The 23,923-nt window shown below is 32.8% G+C and overlaps 3 protein-coding genes and 1 pseudogene across 5 annotated transcripts; all 4 read left to right on the top strand.

The window, feature by feature from the left end:
* Positions 1-775: 775 nt before the first annotated feature.
* Positions 776-5,042, top strand: LOC110657481 (cysteine-rich receptor-like protein kinase 8). Its single transcript, XM_021814699.2, has 7 exons — positions 776-1,556; positions 1,914-2,030; positions 2,178-2,368; positions 2,454-2,664; positions 3,930-4,167; positions 4,255-4,405; positions 4,508-5,042. The coding sequence occupies exons 1-7, from the start codon at positions 776-778 to the stop codon at positions 4,802-4,804; spliced, it is 1,986 nt and encodes a 661-aa protein (XP_021670391.2). The 3' UTR covers positions 4,805-5,042.
* Positions 5,043-8,411: 3,369 nt separating this feature from the next.
* On the top strand, positions 8,412-12,568 carry LOC131170370 (cysteine-rich receptor-like protein kinase 8; annotated as a pseudogene).
* Positions 12,569-14,490: 1,922 nt separating this feature from the next.
* On the top strand, positions 14,491-17,476 carry LOC110641354 (cysteine-rich receptor-like protein kinase 10). The gene is made up of 7 exons (XM_058130402.1): positions 14,491-15,468; positions 15,686-15,802; positions 15,906-16,096; positions 16,188-16,398; positions 16,501-16,738; positions 16,822-16,972; positions 17,083-17,476. Exons 1-7 carry the CDS (start codon positions 14,697-14,699, stop codon positions 17,386-17,388), a joined length of 1,986 nt encoding a protein of 661 aa, XP_057986385.1. The 5' UTR covers positions 14,491-14,696; the 3' UTR covers positions 17,389-17,476.
* Positions 17,477-18,577: 1,101 nt separating this feature from the next.
* On the top strand, positions 18,578-23,072 carry LOC110641355 (cysteine-rich receptor-like protein kinase 10). Of its 3 annotated transcripts, none has more exons than XM_058130406.1 (7): positions 18,578-19,406; positions 21,103-21,243; positions 21,371-21,492; positions 21,699-21,909; positions 22,021-22,249; positions 22,329-22,464; positions 22,537-23,072. In XM_058130406.1, the coding sequence occupies exons 1-7, from the start codon at positions 19,247-19,249 to the stop codon at positions 22,855-22,857; spliced, it is 1,320 nt and encodes a 439-aa protein (XP_057986389.1). In that variant the 5' UTR covers positions 18,578-19,246; the 3' UTR covers positions 22,858-23,072. The 3 variants fall into 3 exon arrangements, with proteins under 3 accessions (XP_057986389.1, XP_021648739.2, XP_057986390.1); XM_021793047.2 differs by having other exon boundaries at positions 18,608-19,406; positions 22,018-22,249; XM_058130407.1 differs by having other exon boundaries at positions 19,263-20,787; positions 22,018-22,249.
* Positions 23,073-23,923: the final 851 nt, after the last annotated feature.

The following is a 23,923-nucleotide window of genomic DNA, read 5'->3' as shown; positions in this document are numbered from 1 at the left end:
AATTTTCTGTTTGTATACTGTTGTATTATTAAATGAGCCACATGAAATGGCTTGTATTTCAATTAATTTTACGTCAAACTCTATGGATTTGTGTCAGGTGCCTGTAAAATAATATGGAACAGTTGCCTGGAATTCTTTGTCATGTAATTTCCTGGAGAGCATGGCCGATAAAAAAGAAATTTAAACAAACCTTGGTCATCATATGTAATTATATATTCTAATTTTTCACCCACCATTGTGTCAAAGAATTCAAATTTCTTGAAATTTAAATCCCAAGTCTTCAAAGAAAATGGAACACAATACATGCTTCAATTGTAAAATTTGTGTAAATGAGACAAAATACGAGTAAAACATTTCATTATATATATATATATAATCTATGCAAACTCTCAACATTCAAATTTCAATAGGTTTATTTATATTCTTTCATACCGTATGAGAGTATTGACTAACATTGGGCTAAATCTTTGTGCTAGCATCACAAAATTCACAAAAAATATGGGTGTTGACTTATCATCATATCAACGCCACGTGTTCATGATATGTCAGCCTCAGTTAATAATAACGGTTTGGACTGGGGCATTTTTTATGCTTTTCCCAAAAATCGCCATAAAATTTTGTTGGCTTTCTTGGGAAGTTTCCGTGTAACCTGTGACATGGCCATAGAAAATGAAAGATGATGCAGCAGCAGCAAATTTTGACTGCTCTTGCCACCAGTTTTAACCACACCCTTATCGCTTAAATTAGTGATCCAGTGGGATCTGAAGATGAGAAAATGGACAAAAATGCACTTTCAGCTATGCTTCTCTTCATCATAATATTTTTGGTGCTATCTACACCCAGTAAAGGTTCAGATCCTTTCTACACAGATTGTTCAAATGGTACATCTACTAGTAACGATTCTCTCGACAGCTTATTTGAAAACAACCTCAATCTGTTGCTTGAGAACTTAACTTCCATAACTCCATTAACGGGTTTCTACAACACTTCTATTGGAGAAAACCCTGACAGAGTCCATGGCCAAGCACTTTGTAGAGGAGATACCAATGCCATAACTTGCCAAACTTGCGTCAAGGCCGCAGGTCAACGGCTTCTGGAGGCTTGCAACAGCAGAAGTGCAATTATATGGTATGAATTATGTCAAGTCCGATACTCTATCCAGTCATTTTTCTCGATGCAAGTTTACACTGGAAAGTATGTGGACCGGGAAACTCAAGGGAAAAATATATCCAATCCAGATCATTTTAATGAGGTTTTGATGTATCTATTGAGAAATATCTCAAATGAGGCTGCATATGATGCTTCAAAGCTGATGTTTGCAACTGGGGAAGTGAAATTTTCGCAGGAGGAAACAATATATGGTCTTGTACAGTGTACCAGGGACATCAAAGAAGCTGATTGTCTTAGTTGTTTGAATCAAGCTTTTGGAGATCTTCATGGATGCTGCTATGCGAGTCAAGGTGGAATTATTCTCAGCAGAAATTGCAACGTGAGATATGAGCTGTATAGCTTTTACGATGCCTCAGGAAATTTATTGACGTATCCTACTTCAAAAGGTACAAGAACTGATTTTTTATTTTCATTTTTTTTAATAGATAATCTGTCGATAAATTGAATCTTCCACATTGAAACTCATTGTTTTACAGCAAGAAATAATAGTACCATTTTGTGTGTTAAATCTTTTAAATTATCGCCCATTAATACAGCCCCTTGTTTCCTTTAAATTAGGAACCTGAATTCTAAGAATTTTAGAAGGATCCCTGCCTTTCTAGTTTCAGCTGTACATGTTTAGAGCAATGTTTATGGTTAGTAGTGTTCCTTTGGTTGATCTAGTTAAGGAAATCTATACTTTCAATCATAAGTTTTAGAGGGTTAACCAGAATTAAAATGCAGTTCTCTGCTTTGCAAAGCAGGGGATAAATGGCAGGGGTGGATGATTGCGCTTGCTGTGACTATACCAACGCTTGTACTCATGGTTCTCATTGGGTCTTGCGTTGTCTATCAGAGACAAAAAGGAGGACAAGAAGATGGTAAAAAATCATCCTTTGTTACATTAGCTTCCCTTCTTTTTGTGTCCATCAGAGAGTTGGAGTTCTTTCTGAATGGTCTATATTCACTTCACAATTTACAGAACCATAACTCGAGGTTGTTTCTTTTCCTCTTATTCTTTTTTGAAGATGAGAAAAAAAGCCAGCTTGCATTATTACAGGAACTGGCAAGCCCTAAAGCGATCTCGATGACACAAGCAAGTGAGTTGATGAGTTCTGAGGAACTACCTTTCTTGGATCTATCTATTATAAGGGCAGCTACAGACAACTTTGCAGATACAAATAAGCTTGGGCAAGGTGGGTTTGGCTCTGTGTACAAGGTAAAATCAATTGTTTTCAGTGAAAGATGGCTTCAGAATTCGTTTCCATGGATTTAATTTGTATTCTTGACTGCAAAATTTTCAGGGTGTGTTACCAGATGGAAAGGAAATAGCAGTTAAAAGGTTGTCAAGGAAGTCATGGCAAGGGTTAGAGGAGTTCAAGAATGAAATCATACTAATTGCAAAACTTCAACACAGAAACCTTGTCAGGCTAGTGGGATGGGGCATAGAAGAAGAGGAGAAACTGCTCATATATGAGTTCATGCCCAACAAGAGTCTTGATTTCCTTATTTTTGGTCAGTTCCATCTTTCAATTTCTAAGATTTATTTTTTTTTTTTTTTTGTTTTTTTTTATTTTTTTAATTTTTTTTTTTTTTTTTTTTTTTTTTTTTTTTTTTTTATTTTTTTTTTTTTTTTTTTTTTTTTTTTATTTTTTTTTTGTTTTTTTTTTTTTTGTTATAATTTTTGCCTCTGCCTCTTTTGCCTCTCTCTTTTCTCTTTCTACCTTAAATCTCATTTCAAATCTTTCTCTCTCATCTTTCTTTCTATTTAGTCTCTCTAGCTTGTAATTAACTAACTAACTAACTGAGCTTGTTTAAAAAAATGAATCTTCAAGAGAAGAGAGAGATTTGATTTTTGCTTTTTCCCTTCAAATATTTTTTTTTTTTCTTTTTCCATTTTTTTTCCTAAATCCCTCTCCCTCCAAGTCAATTTGATTGAAATTTTTTAATTTTTATCATATTATTTTTTCACATTTTATCTCTCTCTTTATCTCCTTTATCTGCAATTCCTTATTCAATTCAAGACCTATATCTATCTATCTATCTTCTCCTCTCTCTCTCTTCCTTCTTCTATAAGCCTTTTCTTCTTTTCTAGTTTCACATGCCAATGCATATGATATTAGACATCATGATAGTGTATGAGTGAGGAGAGGAGAGAGCTTCTTAATTCTTTTTTTTTCCTGCTTAGAATAGTAAGTAACAGATGGATTGGATAATCTTTGTGGAGGATCCCCCCTTCCCCTTCTCCTCCCATAAAAATCCCCCCCTTTCAACAAAGCCTTCATTCTTCCCACCCCCCATTGATAATTTTCACTATTAGTTGGAGAAAAAGAGAGAAGCTCAAATTGCTTGAAGCCATTTTTAACAGATTTTTTTTTTTTTTTTTTTGTTTTTCTTGTTTTGTTTCTCTCAAAACTCACAATCCCTCTAGCTTTATGGGAATAAAGTGTCGGTTGTTTCAAACAAAGAAGTGGAGAAAACTCACATTTCATTACTTCAATACATATGCATATATAGCATTACAAAAGGTGCATCAGATCACACATTTAGTTACTGTTTACATCAGCTTTTCTACCTAAAAACAAAGAGCCATACTTGGCCATACTTAGCCATACTTCCAAAACTAAAAAACTAGACAAAGTACATTAAAAAAAAGATCTAATTTCTGCATAATGTAATAGCAAAAATGTCACAACTATCATCATAAAGTAACAAAACTTGTGCATATTTTAGTTAATATCAATATAGATTACATATTCAAAAGGATGCCCACATTTTAGATTCTGAAAGACGCACACAAGTTGATTGGAAGACGTATTTCAACATTATTGGTGGAATAGCAAGAGGACTTCTTTATCTCCATGAAGATTCCAGGTTTAAAATCATTCACAGGGACTTAAAGCCTAGCAATGTATTATTAGACCATGAAATGGTTGCCAAGATTTCAGATTTTGGCATGGCAAGGATTTTTGGTGAAAATCAGAACACATATATTACTAGAAGAGTTGCAGGAACATTGTATGTAATATTTCTTTTTTGTTTCATTTGATTTTGCTTGTTATTAATAAAATTTCTTGATATAGCTAATGCTTATTTCCAAAACAGTGGATATATGTCTCCAGAGTATGCAATGGAGGGACTCTTCTCTATAAAATCTGATGTTTTCAGTTTTGGAGTTATAATACTAGAGATTATAAGTGGAAAGAAAAATAGTGGCTTTTACCTCACAGAACTTGCCCCAAATCTCTTAGCATATGTGCGTATAAACCTCCTCTCAATGAAAATTTCCATTCAAATAATTTTTAATTTTGAAAATAATTCTATCTCTTTCATATGTTAATCCATTTTAAATTTGCAGGCATGGCGATTATGGAATGAAGGAAAAGAACTGGAATTTATAGATCCTTTATTGATGGAAACAACTCCAATAGAAGAAGTTGTGAGGTGCTTACATATTGGACTTTTATGCATACAAGAAGATCCAGAAGATAGACCTACCATGTCATTTGTACTTGTACTATTGGGAGGTGAACCAATTGATCTTCCTGAGCCAAAACCACCTGCATTTTTTACAAGTAAAATGGTTTCAGTTAATAGGCCTTTGACAACTGATCCTTCTGTGGATCAGATAGATTCTATTATCTTACCAAGATAAACATTGATGACATGAATGATTTGTTGGTGTAGCAGGATAGTGAATCAATTATACACTAATGTTTTTCTTTTCAAAATTTTTGTTTGATGAGGTCAGCTAACCAGTACTCATCAGATAATACTTCTTTCTTCTTTCTTTTCATGGAGATGAGGCATTAGTTGTTGGACATACTTGTAGAGAAGGCACTTTATGTGTATAAAACATTTAAGTGCTTCAATAAGTGTTGTGCCATTGGTCCTATTAATTTGATTTTAGTGTTGTCACTGATAAGATTTTTTGCAATATTTGTAGTTAGAAGATGACCATAAAGCCAGTGAGAAGGAATTTTCTCCTAGCAAAAATGCCTGACATTGCAAACACCATATAATTAAAGAAGACAAAAACTAGGGATAAAGATCGTAGGAATTGGAAAGTGCTCCATGGCCCATGGGATTGTATAGAACCAGATAACCTTCACTTCAACCCATGGAAAAAAAGAATGTCTCCTTGCTTTTGACATGTGATTCCTAATAATCATTTAGTACTAAATGAACTTTTATCAGTTACCTTGATTTATAACGTAACTATAATTTAGTGTCTAAGATTTGACAAAATCTGCAATGTAATTCATGTGTTTTCAAAATTAAGTAATTTTGTCTCTTAGAGTTGACATAACCTATAAATTAGTCCTTACCATTAGAATTTGAATTAAGTTACCATTAATTATAGTAAAAATAGCTAAAATACCTTTAACTCTATTTTCAATCTAAAAATAATTTAGTCCCTAAGATTTTATTTTATTGACAATTTAGTCTTGGAGATTTGATTAAACCTATAAATTAGTTCCTGTAATTTTAATACCAACCAATTTAGTCATTGACATTTTAATAAACTTACAAGTTAGTCCTACCGTTAGAGTTAATTCTCCATTAAATGTAGCAAATATACCAAAATATTTTTGACTCTATTTTCAATATGAAAATAACTTAATCATTAAAATTTTATTTTAATAACAATTTGCAGTCATATTCATATTTTTTCTTTTTTTTTGTTAATATATAACAACATAATATAATATATGAAAATATTATAAATTGATTAATATATATATTTAATAAAATGACAAATAAAATTTTACAAAATTATAATGGCTTATTTATAAATAGTTAAAATATTTAAGGATCAATTTGTAAGATACATAGATGATTTTGTAATTAATCAAAAATTTTAAGGACCTTAACATAATTAGTCTATATTTTAATAATTTAAATTAAATATTTTTAATTTATATTTTAAAAAACAAGAACTAAATTATTAATAAAACAAAACCTAAGGGACTAAATTATTAAGAAAATAAAACCTTAGGAACTAAATGATTTTCAAATTAAAAATAAACAGAATGGTATCTTGGTATTTTTGCTAAAATAAACAATAACTTGATGAAATTTTAATGGCAGTGATTAAGTTGCAGGTTTTTTTTTTTCAAATTTTAAGGACTAAATTGTTTAATTTTAAAAATTAAATGACTAAATTATAAGTTTTATTAAATCTCAGATACTAAATTATAATTTACCTTAAATTATATTGTCCACTAAATCCATTTCTTGTCTCCTTGTAGTCCGCATCATAATTACTAAACCTAGCCCAGAGCTTAACTTGACTAAAAGATTAAGTGATGAGCCAGTATTTTAATTAATAAATCAACTATTTAATCAGTGAGTCATTAAAAAAATTAATTAAATATTACACCTATTAATATAATTAAATAAGTTTAATCAATCAAATTTTATTTTTAATTAGTATTTCAATATTTATTAAATTATATTTACTTATATCTTAATAATATTTTGATATTTTATACAAAAATATTAAAAATATTTAAATTTTAAATATTTTATAATGAAAATTTATAATTAATATATAAAATAAAAATATTTTTTAAATAAATAATTATCTTCTTAATATTTATGAAATATTAATTATATGTTAAAAATTTTAAAAAATAAACGTATCATTTTATAAATTTCCTTGCATTACTACAAATGAAAAAGATAATAACTAAACAAAATCTTATTCATTGACAAAGTATAAATTTAAGTTTTAAATATTAAATATCAATAATTGATTTTTTAAAAATTTTTAATTTAAAAAAAAAAATTAGCCGGGTCAATGGGTCACAGATCACCGATTCAATCACAGAGTCAACCATTTTTTTTTTGGGCCAACTTTTTGTCTAATTCAATGAGAGAACCGATCCAAATTTATGTATGGGTTACCAATTTATTAGGTCAACTCACTAGGCGAGTTTTAGATTTTATAACACTAGTCTGCAGAGTATGATGACATGGATTTAATTAAGAAAATATGACTAAATATCTGCGCATTAGGATCAGCCCTTGACTTTGGTGTTCAATTAAACTTTAAAAAGAAAACATATTGTTGTGTAGTGTATAAACTATAAAAAAGTAAAGTAAATAAATTGCAACATAGAGCTATATCGACGGACATATCATATTTACTCTTTATCCCAATTACATGTAAAAAAACTTTTATTACATAACTGCTCATAGCAAATATATTAATCAGTGAGAAAACATATTCTTTCTTGGGTAAAAGCAATTTTTCTCAATGGGCAAAAACCTTTATTGCAATGGGCTGAAACGAAACCTCCTTTTATGGTGAGCCAAATAATCTTTTATGATAATGAATCCACTCAATTTAAAAATAACACAATAATATGAGTTTTACTCTATATAAAAAATATCTAATTGAGGAATATTTCTCTAACTTAAATTAGAAAAAGATATCTCTCAAAATCTAACACCAATGAATCAAGAATATTAAATCAAGGCTTAGTAATAATGGAGACTTGAAAAATCAAAGTCAGCTGCAAGGGAGAAGTGTTTATTAAGAAAACAAGATTAATTTGACAGGAACTTGGAACCTGCAGAATATTAGTTATCTGGGCATTAACCTAATAACCTTTCAAACTGACAACTGAAAACTAAGTACTCCAATTGAACAACTCCCCTGAGGAAAACCATACAAAATTAGTATTCGAATTGGCAGGTAAATCCAAACTGTCAACTATCTCGTAGTCGCTTGTCACGTTTTTGTTTCTACAATATCCAATGCCATTACCTATATTAATTTGATAATTAATCTCTGTCAAGAATCATTTTTTAGTATCCACCATAGACAAGTTCATTTGCCCGATCAATGATCTAGACTTTTAACTTAGTCATCCAATCAGTACTAAGTGGTCCCGTGGGTGGCCTCTGGATCAATTAAACAACAAATCTGTGAGCCAGTTCTTGCTTGGATTACATATGAATTTAATTGAAAAGGACGGAATTTAATAGTCATCTAAATATTAAAAAAATCATAGGAACATCTCTGGGAAAGTTTCAATTATGTATATACCATGTTAAATTTTCTAAAATGAATGGGAAAAACAATTTATTTCTGGTCATTATGACTATATAATAGTCTTGGTCATCCTGCAAATTTTATCTAGTGGATTTCAATGCCCTCTACTAGTTTTGCACTTTTCCTTGATCCAATTTTTGTGCAAGAGCTCTGTGTCTTTTGGTTAATTACTTATCAAGTGTGCTACCAGATAAGGAAGATGGGCAAAGATTCTATGTTTCTCTTGATCATACCCTTTTTAAGGATAAGTTTCAAAAACTGTCCCTAAACTTATATAGTTATAACACTATAATCTTTTAACTTTAAAATGTAACATAAAACTTCCTAAATTTTTAAATTTTGTACAGTAAAATCCATTTAACTTTCAATTACTGATTTTTCAATTACAAACTGATGTGAATAGCTCCCGCATGGCTCTTGGTCAACATTTTTCTTTTCTCTCTTATGTAAAGTGTAAAATTATTCTCTTTACGCATGAAAAATTATTCTGTCTATAGAGAGAAAAATGATTCAATTTACACATGGCTTGAGAGAGAAATGAGAAATACTGACTAAGCTTCATGCTGGAACTGTCCAGGTCAGCGTCTAAATGAAAAACTGGTAATTGGAGGTTAGAGGGACTTTACTGTGCAAAATTTGAAAGTTGATGGGTTTTATGTTATATTTTTAAGTTGAGGGACTGTAATGTTGGAACTATATAAGTTCAGATATAATTGTCAAAATTTATCCGCCTTTTTTATTCTCTTTAACGCAACTGCAGCAGAACCTCTTCATATTGATTGTAACAATGATGCAAGTAACTACACGCTTAACAGCCCATTTGAAAAAAATCTCAAGCTTCTACTTCAGGCCTTTCCTTCCAACACTTCATTAACAGGATTCTACAATACCTCTATAGGTGAAACTCCAAATGAAATCTATGGCCAAACACTTCGTAGAGGTGACGTAAACGCTGCAGTTTGTGAGAGTTGCATGGTAAATGCAAGCCAAGAAATCTTGAAAAACTGCAAGAGTAAAGATGCAATCATATGGCTTGATTTATGTCAAGTCCGATACTCATTCCACATGTTTTTCTCGATGCAAGTTTACACTGGAAAGTATCCAAACTAGGACACTCAGACGAAAAATATACCGAATCCGGTTCAATTTAGCCAAATTTTAGCGTACTTACTGACTAACCTGTCGAGCGAGGCTGCCTTCAATCCTTCCAGTAGGATGTTGGCAACAGGGGAAGTCAATATTTCTGTGGAACAAACCCTATATTGTCCTGTTTACGTTCAAAAAAACAAATATATGGTCTTGTACGGTGCACTAGAGACATATTAGAAGCAGACTGTAAAAATTGTTTAAATTCTGCTTTGGGGGATCCGGATGCCTGATGTTACGGCAAGCAAGGTGGAATCATTTTTAGCAAAAACTGTGACATGAGGTTTGAGATGTACCCTTTTTATAATGCGCCAAGTAATTTATTACCAAACCTAATTTCACAACGTTAGTAATCAATATATTGAGCCTTTTTTCTGGCAATTTTTAGCATTTTTGTTTTGTACGCGGAAAGTAAAATTATGACCACCTAAAAGGTGCTAGTTAGTCAGAACTTCAATTGTGTCATTCATGTGTAACATTTGTTATGCATCTTCCGTTGGCCCTTGAAGCATTCCATTTACTGAAATATGTACTATTTGAGGGGTAAAATGAAATGAAAGTTAAGGTAGTGCTCTGTTTTTGGAAACTGGGGATGAAAGGAAGATTTGGTTGTATATACTTGTTGCTTGTATTCCAACAATGATTCTTGCATTCTTGCAATTCTTATTGGGTCTTGCGTAATCTATTTGTGGAGAAAAAGGGAAAAGAACAAGGTAATCTTTTAAGTGGGTGAGTGAGTCCTTCCAAATAAAGTAATTTGACCTTAAAAATACAAAAAAAAAAAGAAAGTTGCAACTCTGCTCGCTTTTTTTTCTTTGCAGACGAGGAGAGAGCACATCTTGCAATATTACAGGAGTTGACAACCTCCAAAGGAGTCATATTGACCCAAAAAGGTGAATTGGTGAGTTATAAAGATATGCCTTTCATGGATTTGACCACTATAATGGCAGCTGCAGACAACTTCTCTGATTCAAACAAGCTTGGGCTGGTTGGGTTCGGTACTGTCTACAGGGTGACACCACTTTTTTTCGGTTTAATGGTTTAAATAATGTTTCAAAGCATAAAATTACCATCTCAAAAGCCATCTTTTTTATTTTTATTTTTAGGGAATTTTACCAGATAAGAAGGAAATAGCAGTTAAAAGACTGTCAAGGAAGTCATGGCAATGCTTGGAGGGATTCAAGAATGAAATCACATTAATTGCAAAACTTCAGCACAGAGATATTGTCAGGCTCTTGGGATGTGGCATAGAGGGAGATGAAAAGTTTCTTATATACGAGTTCATGCCCAATAGAAGTCTTGACATGTTTATCTTTAGTCTGTTCCTACTCTTTTTTCACCAATAAGTTTACAGATTTTGTGTATGTTAGCTCAGTACAATTCATATGCTTTAACTTTCTACTAATTCCAACTTCTGATTCAGAAATACAGGTGCAGCTCGATTGGAACGCATGTTACAACATAATTTATGGAATTGCTAGAGGACTTCTATATCTTCACGAGGATTCCAGGCTCAAAATCATTCACAGGGATCTAAAGCCTAGCAATGTATTGTTGGATCATGAAATAGTTGCCATGATTTCAGATTTTGGCATGGCAAGGATTTTCAGCGAAAACCAGAACACTGCTAACACTAAAAGAGTTGCAGTAACATAGTGAGTTCACTGCTTTCCTTGCTAGGAGATGATTTTTGTCCTAAAATTTCTAGAATTATGGTAATGCTTATATTCATTTGTAGTGGATACATTGCTCCAGAGTATGCAATGGCAGGACAATTCTCAGTGAAATCTGATGTTTTCAGTTTTGGTGTTATACATTTTGAGATCACAATTGGGAGAAAAAATAGTGGCTTTTGCCTTACAGAACATGCCCGGACACTCTTGGCATATGTGTGTGCTAATACAATTAATTAATCATCTCTTTCCTTTAGAAATTTCATTTCAGAATTGAAACTATCTACGGCTGCAACATAATCCATTTTAAATGTTAAACTTGACAGGCATGGCTTTTATGGAATGAAGGAAAAGAACTGGAATTTGTAGATCCATTGTTGATGGAGACAACCCCAAGAGAAGAATTTGTGAGGTGCATATACAATGGGCTTTTATGCATACAAAAAGATCCATCACACAGACCCACTGTGTTATTCAGTGACGGAGGCAGAAATTTATTTGAGGGCGTCCAATTAAAATATGTAATTTATAAAAATAATATACATAAAATAGACATAAGTTAATAAGAGAATTTCTAATAAGAAGTTAATAAGATATTATAAGTAAATTACAATGATTAACGTTTGTTTTTTATTAACTGAAATCTAATTAACTATAATAATTTCGTTGTCAATAGTTACAAATATATATATTTCAATGTACTTCATTAAACAATAATTTAATAATTCATCTTCTGATTTATTATAAAGTGGATTTTTCATGTAACTAGTAAGATTAATGATCAAATTTTACTTTGACCATTCAATTTTATAATTAATAACATAAAAATATAAATTTAACATCAATTTTGTTTTATATATTGAAATATAAGTCTAAAGAATATATAGCTAATCTCTAACCACATGTTTTATTGTACAACTATAGACTTTTTTTTCTTAAAAAAAGAGACTCTTTTTTTACTATTATACTTTTATTCCGATTATAACTATGATATATATTGTACTTTTTCTCCTGATTAAAAAAAATACAATTAATGATGCAATTACAATGATAAGATGTCAAGAATCTTATCCCCAAAAAGAATAAAAACTTTTTTCTCCTTATAAATAATCGGAGACAAAATAAATAAAAAATAAAATAACCTATGATTACCTCTAGACTAAAAAATGAGTTATTTAATCCACCAACTATACATTAGTCGTGTAAAATAATGAGTATCAACTTATCTAAGTCTAAGAAAAGAAAAAAAAAAAAAAAAAAGATGATATTCTCATCTTAATTTAGCAAAATTACTAATACCTAAGAGATCTAGAAATTCAACGGGACCCAATGCCCAGCTTGGCCCCAACATGGCTTCACCTATGATGTCGTTGTACTATTGGGAGGACCACCAACGGCAATTGTCCTTCCTGAGCCCAAACAACCTGCATTTTCAGTTGGTAGAATAGTTCCAATTGATAAATCTTCTACAACAGTTCCATCTCTGAACACTTTCTATTCTCCAGCCTTGGTGAATATGTTTGTCTTTGTTTGTTAATACGGCATGTGACAGTAATCACAATTTAGCTTGCCTTAGAAAATGTGGCAAGCAATATATATATATATATATAAGCTTAGAATTAACTTTATATAAGTGCGCCACATAACTTAATGATAATACTTAAAAAATTGATGATCCAGATAATACTTGATTATATAATCTTATAGTTTTAACCTAATAGCTAATAGCAACCTGATTGGAATATGAAAAAATTAAATAGTGATTACTAACAACGATTTCAAAGAGAATAAATAACGTGCAATGCACATTGCAAAAAATATTAGTTAATTATAAATAATTACAGTTAAAAATATAAAAAAAATTATTTTATATTTTCATCTTTTATTAAATTCAAAAAATTATAAATATAATTAATTGAAATTAAAAATATAAAAAAATATAAAAACAAGTAATTTTAGGTTGACTTTCATCAAAATTAGTTTGATTTCGATTACACAGCTTATATATTTCAACCAGATTTCTTAAAAAAAGAATCTGATTTCAATTCTATCATCTCATGTATAACATTGGCTCTGCATCTTCCACTGGCACTTGAAGCATTCCATTTACTGAAGTACGTAGTATTTAAGGGGTAAAATGAATGAAACTGAAGGTAGTGCTCTGTTTTTGGAAACAGGGGGCGAAAGGAAGATTTGGATGTATGTACTTGTTGCTTGCGTTCCAACAATGATTCTTGCAATTATTTTTGGGTCTTTCCTTATCTATTTGTGGAAGAAAAAGGAAAAAGAATCAGGTAATCTTTTAAGTGGGCGAGTGAGTCCTTTAAAATAAACTAATTCGACCTTAAAAATACAAAGAAATGCAACTCTGCTCTTCCTTTTTTTTTTTTTTTTGGTTGGCAGACGAGGAGAGAGCCTATCTTGCATTATTACAGGAGTTGACAATCTCCAGAGGAGTCTCAATGACCCAAAAAGGTGAATTGGTGAGTTATGAAGAACTGCTTTTCATGGATTTGACCACTATGATAGCAGCTGCAGACAACTTCTCTGATTCAAACAAGCCAAAAGAACTTTATAATCATTTAGTACTAAAAGAAATTTATGATCATTTAGTACTAAAAGAACTTTATCAGTGATCTTGACATTGTTACTTCACATTTTAGGCTGAATCCCTTCCTTGGTTCTCCGTTTGTAAGCCGTACAAGTCTGCAGAGTATGATGACATGGATTTAATTAAGAAAACATTGCTAAATCTAGGATCAGGCCTTGACTTTGGGGTTCGATTAAACTTTAAAAAGAAACCTATGAATCAAGAATTTTAAATCAAGGCTTAGTAATAATGGAGACTTGAAAATCAAAGTCAGCTGCAAGGGAGAAGTGTTTATCAAGAAAACAAGATTAATTTGTTAGGAACTTTGAACCTGCAGAATATTAGTTATTTGAGCACTATCCTAATAACCTTTCAAACTTCAACTGGAAAACTAAGTATTCCAATCAAACATCAAACTGGAAAACTAAGTATTCCAATTGACTAACTCCCCATTAGAAAAACAAACAAAAATTAGTATTTGAATTGGCAGGTAAATCCGAATTGTAACTATCTACTGGTAGCTTGTCACATCTTGTTTCTACAATATCTAATACCATTGCCTATATTAATTTGATAACTATTCTCATTGAAGAATAATTTGTTATTATATACCATTGACAAGTACATTTGCCCCAATAAGTGAGTTTAGACTTTTAACTTGGTCATCCAATGAGCAGTGAGCGGTCCTGTGGATGGCCTCTGGGTCAATTAAACAACAAATCAGTGAGCCAGTTCTTGCTTGGATTACGTATGAATTTAATTGAAAAGAACAGAATTTCATAGTCATCTAAATAATTAAAAAATCACAGGAACATGTCTGGGAAAGTTTCAATTATGTATATACCATGATAAATTTATAAAATGAATCGGAAAAACAATTTCTTTCTGGTAATTATGGCTATATAATCGTCATGGTCATCCTTCAAACTTTATCTAGTGGCTTTCCAGCTAGTTTCTGGGTGATCTCTCAGTATATATAATGAAATGCCCTCTACTAGTATCTTGATCCAATTTTTGTGAAGAGCCCACTGTCCTTTGGCTAATATCTGATCAAGTGTGCCACCAGAAACGGAAGATGGGCAAAGATTCAGCATTAACTATGTTTCTCTTGATCATACCCTTTTTTATTCTCTTTAACCCAACTGCGGCAGAACCTCTTTATATTGATTGCAACAATGATGCAAGTAACTACACACTCAACAGCCCATTTGAAAAAAATCTCAAGCTTCTGCTTCAGGCCTTACCTTCCAACACTTCATTAACAGGATTCTACGACATCTCTATTGGTGAAACACCAAATAAAATCTATGGCCAAGCACTTTGTAGAGGTGACGTAAACGCTGCAGTTTGTGAGAGTTGCATAGTAAATGCAAGCCAAGAAATCTTGAAAAACTGCAAGAGTAAAGATGCAATCATATGGCGCGATTTATGTCAAGTCCGCTACTCAAACCAAATGTTTTTCTCGATGCAAGTTTATACTGGAAAGTATCCAGACTGGGACACTCAGGAGAAAAATATATCGAGTCCGGTTCAATTCAACAAAATTTTAGAGTACTTACTGACTAACCTGTCAACCAAGGCTGCCTTCAATCCTTCCAGTAGGATGTTCGCAACAGGGGAAGTCGTTATTTCTGCGAAACAAACAATATATGGTCTTGTACAGTGCACTAGAGACATATCAGGAGGAGACTGTAACAATTGTTTAAATTCTGCTTTGGGGGATCTTTATGCCTGCTGTTACGGCAGGCAAGGAGGAATCATTTTTAGCAGGAATTGTGACATGAGGTTTGAGATATACCCGTTTTATAATGCGTCAAGTAATTTATTACCAAACCCAATTTCACAAGGTTAGTAATCAATATATGAGCCTTTTTAGCATTCTTGTTCTGTCCACAGAAAGTAAGAATTTGACCTCTTTAAAGCTGCTACTTCAGTTGTGTCATCTCATGTATAACATTGGATATTCATCCTCTATTGACCGCTGAAGCATCCAATCTGCAGTATGCACTATTTAATGGGTAAAACGAAATGAAACTAAAGTTAGTGCTCTGTTTTTGGAAACAGGGGACAAAAGGAAGATTTGGATGTATGTACTTTTTGCTTGTATTCCAACAATGATTCTTGCAATTATTATTGGATATTGCGTTTTCTATTTGTCGAGAAAAAAGGGAAAAGAAAAAGGTAATCTTTTAAGTGGCTTCGTGAGTGAGTCCTTTCAAATAAACTAATTTGACCTTGAAAATACAAAGAAATGCAACTCTGCTCTTTTTTTTTTCCTTTGCAGACGAGGAGAGAGCCCATCTTGCATTATTACTGGAGTTGACAACCTCCAGGGGAGTCACAATGACCCAAGAAGGTGAATTGATGAGCTATGAAGAACTTCCTTTCATGGATTTTACCACTATGATAGCAGCTACAGACAACTTCTCCGATTCAAACAAGCTTGGACAGGGTGGGTTCGGTACTGTTTACAAGGTGACAACTTTTTTGGGTTTAACATGGTTTAAATAATGTTTTAAATACAAAATTGGAATCCCAAAAGCTTTTTTTTATTATTATTATTCAGGGAATTTTACCAGATGGGAAGGAAATAGCAGTTAAAAGGCTATCAAGAAAGTCATGGCAAGGCTTGGAGGAATTCAAGAATGAAATCATACTGATTGCAAAACTTCAGCACAGAAATCTTGTCAGGCTCTTGGGATGTGGCATAGAGGGAGATGAAAAGTTTCTCATATACGAGTTCATGCCCAATAGAAGTCTTGACATGTTTATCTTTAGTATGTTCCTACTCTGTTTTCACCAATAAGTTTATACAGATTTTCTGTATATTAGTTCAATACAATTCATATGCTTTAACTTTCTACTAATTCCAACTTCAGATTCAGAAAGACGGGCACAACTCGATTGGAACGCACGTTACAACATAATTTGTGGAATTGCTAGAGGACTTCTATACCTTCACGAGGATTCCAGGCTCAAAATCATTCACAGGGATCTAAAGCCTAGCAATGTATTGTTGGATCATGAAATGGTTGCCAAGATTTCAGATTTTGGCATGGCAAGGATTTTCAGTGAAAACCAGAATACTGCTAACACTAAAAGAGTTATAGGAACATAGTGAGTTCACTTCTTTTCTTGCTAAGAGATGATTTTAGTCCCAAAATTTCTAGAATTATTGTAATGCTTATATTCATTCGCAGTGGATATATAGCCCCAGAGTACGCAATGGCAGGGCAATTTTCAGTGAAATCTGATGTTTTCAGTTTTGGTGTTATACTTCTTGAGGTCATAAGTGGGAGGAAAAGTAGTGGCTTTTACCTTACAGAACATGCCCAGACACTCTTAGCATATGTGTGTACTAATACAATTAATTAATCATCTCTTCCCTTCAGAAATTTCACTTCAGATTTGAAACTATCTCCGGCTGCAACATAATCCATTTTAAATGTTAAACTTGACAGGCATGGCGTTTATGGAATGAAGGAAAAGAACTGGAATTTGTAGATCCGTTGTTGCTGGAGACAACCCCAATAGAAGAAGTTGTAAGGTGCATAAATATTGGGCTTTTATGCGTACAAGAAGATCCATCAGACAGACCCACCATGTCATCTGTTGTTGTACTATTGGAAGGAGAACCAACGGCAATTGCCCTTCCTCAGCCCAAACAACCTGCATTTTCAGTTGGTAGAATAGTTCCAACTGATAAATCTTCTACAACAGATCCATCCCTGAATCAGATCACACTTTCAGTTCTCCAACCTAGGTGAACATGTTTGTCTCCCTGTTTGTTAACACAGTGTAACAGTAAAATGAATTTAGCTTGTCATAGAAAGTGTGGCAAGGAATGTCAATCGAGCCTGGAAAAAAATGCTGATTGTAGTGTATGGTTGTGCCATTCTATTTCCAATTCAGGACGCAGAAACTACAAATATGATCCCAAAATAATTACAACACAATCAACAAGTGATTGGATCAGTTGACAGATAATGGCAAGGGTTTAAATTCTGAAATCGTCATTGTCAAGAGGCATCGCGTAAATAAAATTAAAAAAATAAAATAATCGCAACATAATTTCCAATATGCTTGATCAAAAATCTGTGAAAACTAAAGTTCACACATTAATGATAAATCAATTGGGCTTTACATATGACTGTTTATAAATTTATAACTAAAATAACAAAATTAAAAAAATAAATAAATAAAAATTTGTTTATTGTATATTTAAAAAAAACTACACCTCAAAAGATAATTATTGGGATTGTAGAGTCAAATATGGACTCAATTTGGATTGTATGATGTCGGTTTCATTTTTATAATACTCCTAATTTTTTTTTTTTTTAATTTGGAATCTATTTTCACATTAGTAATATAGATCGAGATAGAAAAAAAATTTTTACTTTCCTAATAAAATAAAATTATATGGTACTTATTTATCACAAATAAAATTATAATCCCTACTGAATTATATTGTATTTTATATATAATTTTCCCTTTTATTTAAAATTCTGTACCAGAACAAATCTGAAATGGAAGCAGAAGTTCTCCCTTGTATTCATAATGGAACAAGCAAAATACCCCATTTTGTATTAGTTTTGTTTTGTCGTGTTGCTTTTCTTTTTAATATAACAATTTATTAATAAGAATCAGTATAACAAATTTTTTTATAAAAATAAAGATAAACATAAATAATTAATTTTTTTTATTGAGAAATAATTTGAAAAAAGCGAAATGGTCTTCTGGATGATAGTTCGCCCTTTCTCATTTTGTTGAGCTGCTTTACTTCATCAAATACACTGATTCATAATCAAAGTAGCAAGATAATTTCCATGGTGGAAATGGGTTCTTTCAAATTCTCGCATTTTTCTTTGGTCTTTTGGTTCTCTGAGCACTCTGACTTCTTTCATTTGTTGACTTCCTTTGGCTGGTTAAGTTGGTTTCTTGAGCTTATCAATGCTTTCTTCTTGCTTCAAGACTACCCTAGTTGCGGTCATCACGCTGCTTGAGGTCTCTGGCGCTGCTTGTTTGTCCTGTTGATGCGTGGCTGTCGACGGAACTTTGTTGCTTGTGAGGTTTTTCATCAGGTTGATTTTTTTTTTAAGGGTTCTGTACGAGAGATGGACTTTTGAGTGGTTCCTTGAGTTTGAGCCCATATGCTGTGTTGTGTACTCTTCTATTTTGGGCTGAGCGAGCTTTCTGAGGCTGATTGCAATAGATGTTTAAGGCAAGCTGTTGTGGCTATGTGAGTTGTGATGTGTGTGACACCCGAGTCAATGATAGTCAAGAGAGCAGTTAGTGAGTTGGAGATTAGTTACAGTTGCAACTAATTGGATAACTGAACAACAGTGGGAGGCGGGAAAATGTATTTCTTGTATAAAGCTTGAGATTGTAGTGAGTTCGTCGATCAGTCAGTAATACAAGAAATTCATTTTCTACATTCTCTCTCTCTCATTTCCTTGTCCTCCTCCTCCTTTTCCCCTTTCTTCAATTTCCTTCCCCCCTTTCCTCTGTTTCTGTTTGGTTATGGCCTAGTCACAACATTTGGTATCGGAGCAATCTGATCCTGAGGTTTTGGGTGATCCTACTATCGTGACAATTTACAAACTGGTGAGAAAGAACAAGCAAGCTATGGTTGTTGAGAACCCAAGATTACATAATCTACAAGAGCATATGCAGTCGCTGAATAAAAAGATTCAAGAACTGAGTTTGAGGCTGTGCAAGGTTGAACAAACGATGAGTCAGACGATGGAGATGGTGATGCAGATGATGAAGGCCTCGCAAGGAAAAGGTAAAGACCCATGATTCCTGAAACTCAGTTCGATATGTATGAAATTAGGGTTAATTCTAATGAGATAAGGGCTAACAATCATGAATCAAGGGGTATTTTGCTCTGCCTAAAGGAAGGGAAAATGGGGATTCTAGTAATAACTCTCAAGGGCAAAGAGAGTTTCGGTAATTCTGGGATGAAACTGAAAGTGGATTGGCCTCAATTTGATGGTAGTAACCCTAGTGGTTGGGTTTTTTGAAACATAGAGGGCGTTATTGTTGAGAATGTTTCAGTTAAAGGAGAAAATGAGAAAGTTTATGAAGAAAAAAACTGTGAAAAAATAGACTGGAATCTTGGTGGTAGTTTATTGGAGTTGAGAACTGCAATCACATAATGCTTAAGGAGAATGCGTTTGAAATTAGGAGAAGACACAAAAAGAAAATGTGTTCCTTGTCAATGGAGAAGTCAGGCATTGAAACAGTTTGTGAAAATGCCAAAGTGAATCGCTAAGGTATTATGTTTCTTGATAAGAAGAATTCTAAGATGGGTATCTTTTTCTAGCTGCGAAAATAGGAATAAATATGGGAACAAGAATCACAATTGTAGCTGGACGTATGATGGTCTTGTGATCTTGAAGGGACAAGAATTGTAAATTTGGAGAAGAAACAGAAAGAAATTTAAATCATTGTCAATTAACACTGCATCTTTTGAAGGTTCACATGCCTTTATGCAATGGAAGTTCAGTCTTCATCATTTCGCACAACCTATGCTAGCATTCATAGACAACTGTGACAGGTGGAAGTGGCATCTTGAGCAGGATGCTACTTTTGAATATCAACCTTCATTAGAGACCCATTTCTTGAACACATTCTTGAGGACAAGAATGATCTCACAGGGGTTGGTAATGTTGTGGCTATGTGAGTTGTGATGTGTGTGATAGCTTAGTCAATAATAGTCAAGAAAGCAGTTAGTGAGTTGGAGATTACTTACAGCTGCAGCTAATTGTATAACAGAAAAATAGAGGGAGGTGGGAAAATGTAATTCTTGTATAAAGCTTGAGCTTGTAATGAGTTCATCAATCAGTCAGTAATACAAGAAATTCATTTTCTGTATTCTCTGTCGCTCTCTCTCCCTCTCCTTTCCTCCTCCTCCTCCTTCTCCCCTTTCTTCTATTTCCTTCCCACCTTTCCTCTTTTTCTGTTTGGTTATGGCCTAGTCATAACACAAGCTATTGCTTATCTTCCTGCTTGTTGCAGTGGAATGCAAGGAGCGCAGGTTCTAACTCCTAGCTGTAGCATTAGATACAAATTGTACCTGTTATATAACTTGACGGAGGTATCAGCTCCACCTCCGTCACCTCTGTTTCCTTCTCCACCTCCACCTCCTCTAATAGGACCTAAAGGTAGAGTTACAGTAATATCGCTATTTCTCTTGTTAAATTGCAGTATTGTTAGCAATTGGACCTACACAAGGCTCTGCCAGAATCAAAAGTGGTCACGAGATATAGTTTTTTTTATCAGCATAAAGCTACTTTTCAATTTAGAATGAATTTAAGTTGTCAGTGTGATTTGTGGCCAATGTATACCTTTCAACTTTAGTTCATTCATAAAATGTGAAGTATAGTAATAGTTTTGAAATGCACCCTCTAATTATTAAAATGTCATGTTATATTTAAATGATTTTGGAGAATCAAAGTATATACATCTTGGTTATGCAGATAAAAGCCATAACCCATTGGCAATAATCATCGTTATTGTTGCTTCAATCGCTGTGTTCGTTTTGCTTTACCTACTAGGATGCCGTTTCCTACGTCAAAGGGCAAGAAAGAAGCAGAACTCTACCATAGAAGAAGAAAATGGTAGGTGAAAATACTAGCTTTATTTTATGATCACTCCCATTAATTGATTTGGAACAATCATCATGCGTTCTTTGCCTATTTAGCAGTTTTTTAAGAACTAATTTCATTTGCTATTTGGATTGCGTAGATGGAAATGAAATTATGATTGAAGGAGCCTTGCAATATGACTTAGCTACCATGGAAGCTGCCACTAAAATGTTTGCAGAGGAAAACAAGTTAGGTGCAGGTGGATTTGGTGAGGTTTACAAGGTGAGGAAATAGTTCATTTTTTTATTGGTAATTAGGTAAAGTATGTGACGTGGAATCTCACATTGAAATGTGTGGTTTAATGAACTTCGACTCTCCCACTTTAATAGCTAACTTTTGGGGTGTGATTTTTCTAAGTATATAACATTATGGTGCATGTGACAAGTACAATACTTATGTTCTACCTATTGCTGAAATTAAAATTTCAGGGTACACTTCCTAATGGACAAGAAATAGCTGTGAAGCGGTTATCAAGAAGCTCTGGCCAAAGCACAGAAGAATTTAAGAATGAGGTTATACTGATAGCCAAGCTTCAACACAGAAATCTAGTCAGGTTATTGGGATTTTGCTTGGAAGGAGAAGAAAAGATACTTATCTATGAGTTTGTTCCCAACAAGAGCCTCGATTGTTTTCTATATGGTATGACCCATTTGCCCATATCTCTAGTTGTTCATTTTAGTGATATTATATCTATTTGAATCTAATTCTTTGCATCATAACTTGAATATCATATACTTGCAAACGTAGAAGAACAAGCACAACTAGATTGGACACAACGCTACAAAATAATTGAGGGGATCGCTCAAGGGATTCTTTATCTTCACGAGGGCTCTGGATTTAAAATCATTCATCGAGATTTAAAAGCCAGTAATATTTTATTAGAGACAAATATGGATCCTAAAATTTCAGATTTTGGGCAGGCAAGGATTTTTGGAGTTGATCAAACTCATGCAAACACAAACAGAATCATTGGGACATAGTAAGTTTGGAAATGTTCAAAACTTTTTCTATGTAAGTAGTACAGATTGATTCTAAATACTGTTTATGTTTAAGTGCAGTGGTTACATGTCTCCAGAATACATAATGCATGGACAGTTCTCGACAAAGTCTGATGTATATAGTTTTGGTATCTTAATTTTTGAGATAGTAACTGGAAAGAAGAGAAGTTCATTCCCAGGCGACCTCGTGGGCTATGTGAGTACAGAAATATCTTTTTGTTAAAGAAATGTGACCTATTATAAAATATATCTGGATAAATAATTGCAGGTTTGGAACAAATGGAGTCTTGGGGTGGCATGTGAAGTGTTGGATCCAACTCTGAGAGGTTCTTGTTCAATAAATGAAGTAACAAAATGTATTCATACAGGCTTACTATGTATCCAGCAAGATCCAGCTCATAGACCTGCAATGGCAACAATTGTTCTTATGCTTAGCAGTCACTCTGTTACTCGACCATTGCCTAAACGGCCAGGATTTCTCTTTGATGGTGGAAGCGAGCAGAATAAATTGACAAATGAGGTGCAGTGGGATCAACTCATGAACGTTGCACCACCCTTTTTGTCAGCTACTGAATTTTATCCAAGGTAGGTAGTGCATAAAGAAAGATGATGTCGTAGTATGAAATGTAAAAAGATGTTATTCAAATAAGGCCAAGGCCCAGATAATGGTTAGCCACTAGAGAAGTGAATGTGTCGAGCTTTCAGTCACTGTAAGTTTCGTATTGCATCGAGTATTAGGAAAAGAACAACAAATGTAATCAATTCAACATACTCATTATTAGGACATAATTAGATTGCAGTTTTAATGTTTGATCTGCTTAATAATTGTTAGGGCAGGTAGAATTAACTGCCCTGAGATCTGGGAATAGTTAAATAAGTGCCACGTGTTCAGGTATTGCTAAGGGATGTTTGTAGGGGAATATTCGATCTCTACGACCTTCCTACTGCTAAGATCGCGACTTCCACTGCTACATCTACGACCTCCCTTGGGGTATTTGTAAGCAAAACGAGAACCAAGTGCTCCGATGCTTATGTGAGAAAGGTAGTAAACGCCAAAAACAAAGTAAATGCAAGAGAGTAAAGGAGCTGGGCATTATCAGAGTTAAGGAATGAAAATATGCTTAATACTTACAGAGAATATACCTGTCTTCCAGGTATATATTATATTATATAAGTAGGTTTCATATGTATGTATATTAGGTGTGATTAATAATCTTTCAAGTGAGTCTTAACATCTATTTCATATTATTTTTAGAATTGCTGTTAAATTTTTTTTAATATATTAATAAAAATATTTTTCAAATATATTTGTAAAAATATTAAAAATAAATTTAATATATTTCAATTATACAAATATTAAAATAAAAAAATAATTTTTAAAAAATATTTTGAAAAAATATTACTTTTAACATGACTTGAAAAATTCAATTTCAAAATGTTAGAAAAGTATATATATGTTTAAAATAAAGGCTTTATTTGACAATATTATTTTACTAACTATTACCAATTAGATATTTATATAGTGATTTAAATAAAAATATTTGATAAATAATTATTAGATTAATTGTTAAATGCAAAAATAGTCGTATCATTTTGTTGATCCTAATTATAATATTTTCTCAATCTCTAAAAGTTAGGAGTCACCGTGAATTATT

Source organism: Hevea brasiliensis, chromosome 11 (assembly GCF_030052815.1).
Source record: "Hevea brasiliensis isolate MT/VB/25A 57/8 chromosome 11, ASM3005281v1, whole genome shotgun sequence".
Lineage (NCBI taxonomy): Eukaryota > Viridiplantae > Streptophyta > Magnoliopsida > Malpighiales > Euphorbiaceae > Hevea > Hevea brasiliensis.
The sequence above is the reverse complement of the archived record's forward strand: the minus strand, read 5'-3'. Positions and strand labels throughout refer to the sequence as shown.

Coding starts and splice junctions, on each gene's coding strand:
- LOC110641355 (XM_021793047.2), top strand. CDS start 19,247: ATGGTTGTTGAGAACCCAAGATTACATAATCTACAAGAGCATATGCAG. Junction 22,250..22,328: donor AACAGAATCATTGGGACATA/GTAAGTTTGGAA, acceptor GTTTAAGTGCAG/TGGTTACATGTCTCCAGAAT. Junction 22,465..22,536: donor CAGGCGACCTCGTGGGCTAT/GTGAGTACAGAA, acceptor AAATAATTGCAG/GTTTGGAACAAATGGAGTCT.
- LOC110641354 (XM_058130402.1), top strand. CDS start 14,697: ATGGGCAAAGATTCAGCATTAACTATGTTTCTCTTGATCATACCCTTT. Junction 16,739..16,821: donor AAAAGAGTTATAGGAACATA/GTGAGTTCACTT, acceptor ATTCATTCGCAG/TGGATATATAGCCCCAGAGT. Junction 16,973..17,082: donor CCCAGACACTCTTAGCATAT/GTGTGTACTAAT, acceptor TAAACTTGACAG/GCATGGCGTTTATGGAATGA.
- LOC110657481 (XM_021814699.2), top strand. CDS start 776: ATGGACAAAAATGCACTTTCAGCTATGCTTCTCTTCATCATAATATTT. Junction 1,557..1,913: donor GACGTATCCTACTTCAAAAG/GTACAAGAACTG, acceptor TTTGCAAAGCAG/GGGATAAATGGCAGGGGTGG. Junction 4,406..4,507: donor CCCCAAATCTCTTAGCATAT/GTGCGTATAAAC, acceptor TTAAATTTGCAG/GCATGGCGATTATGGAATGA.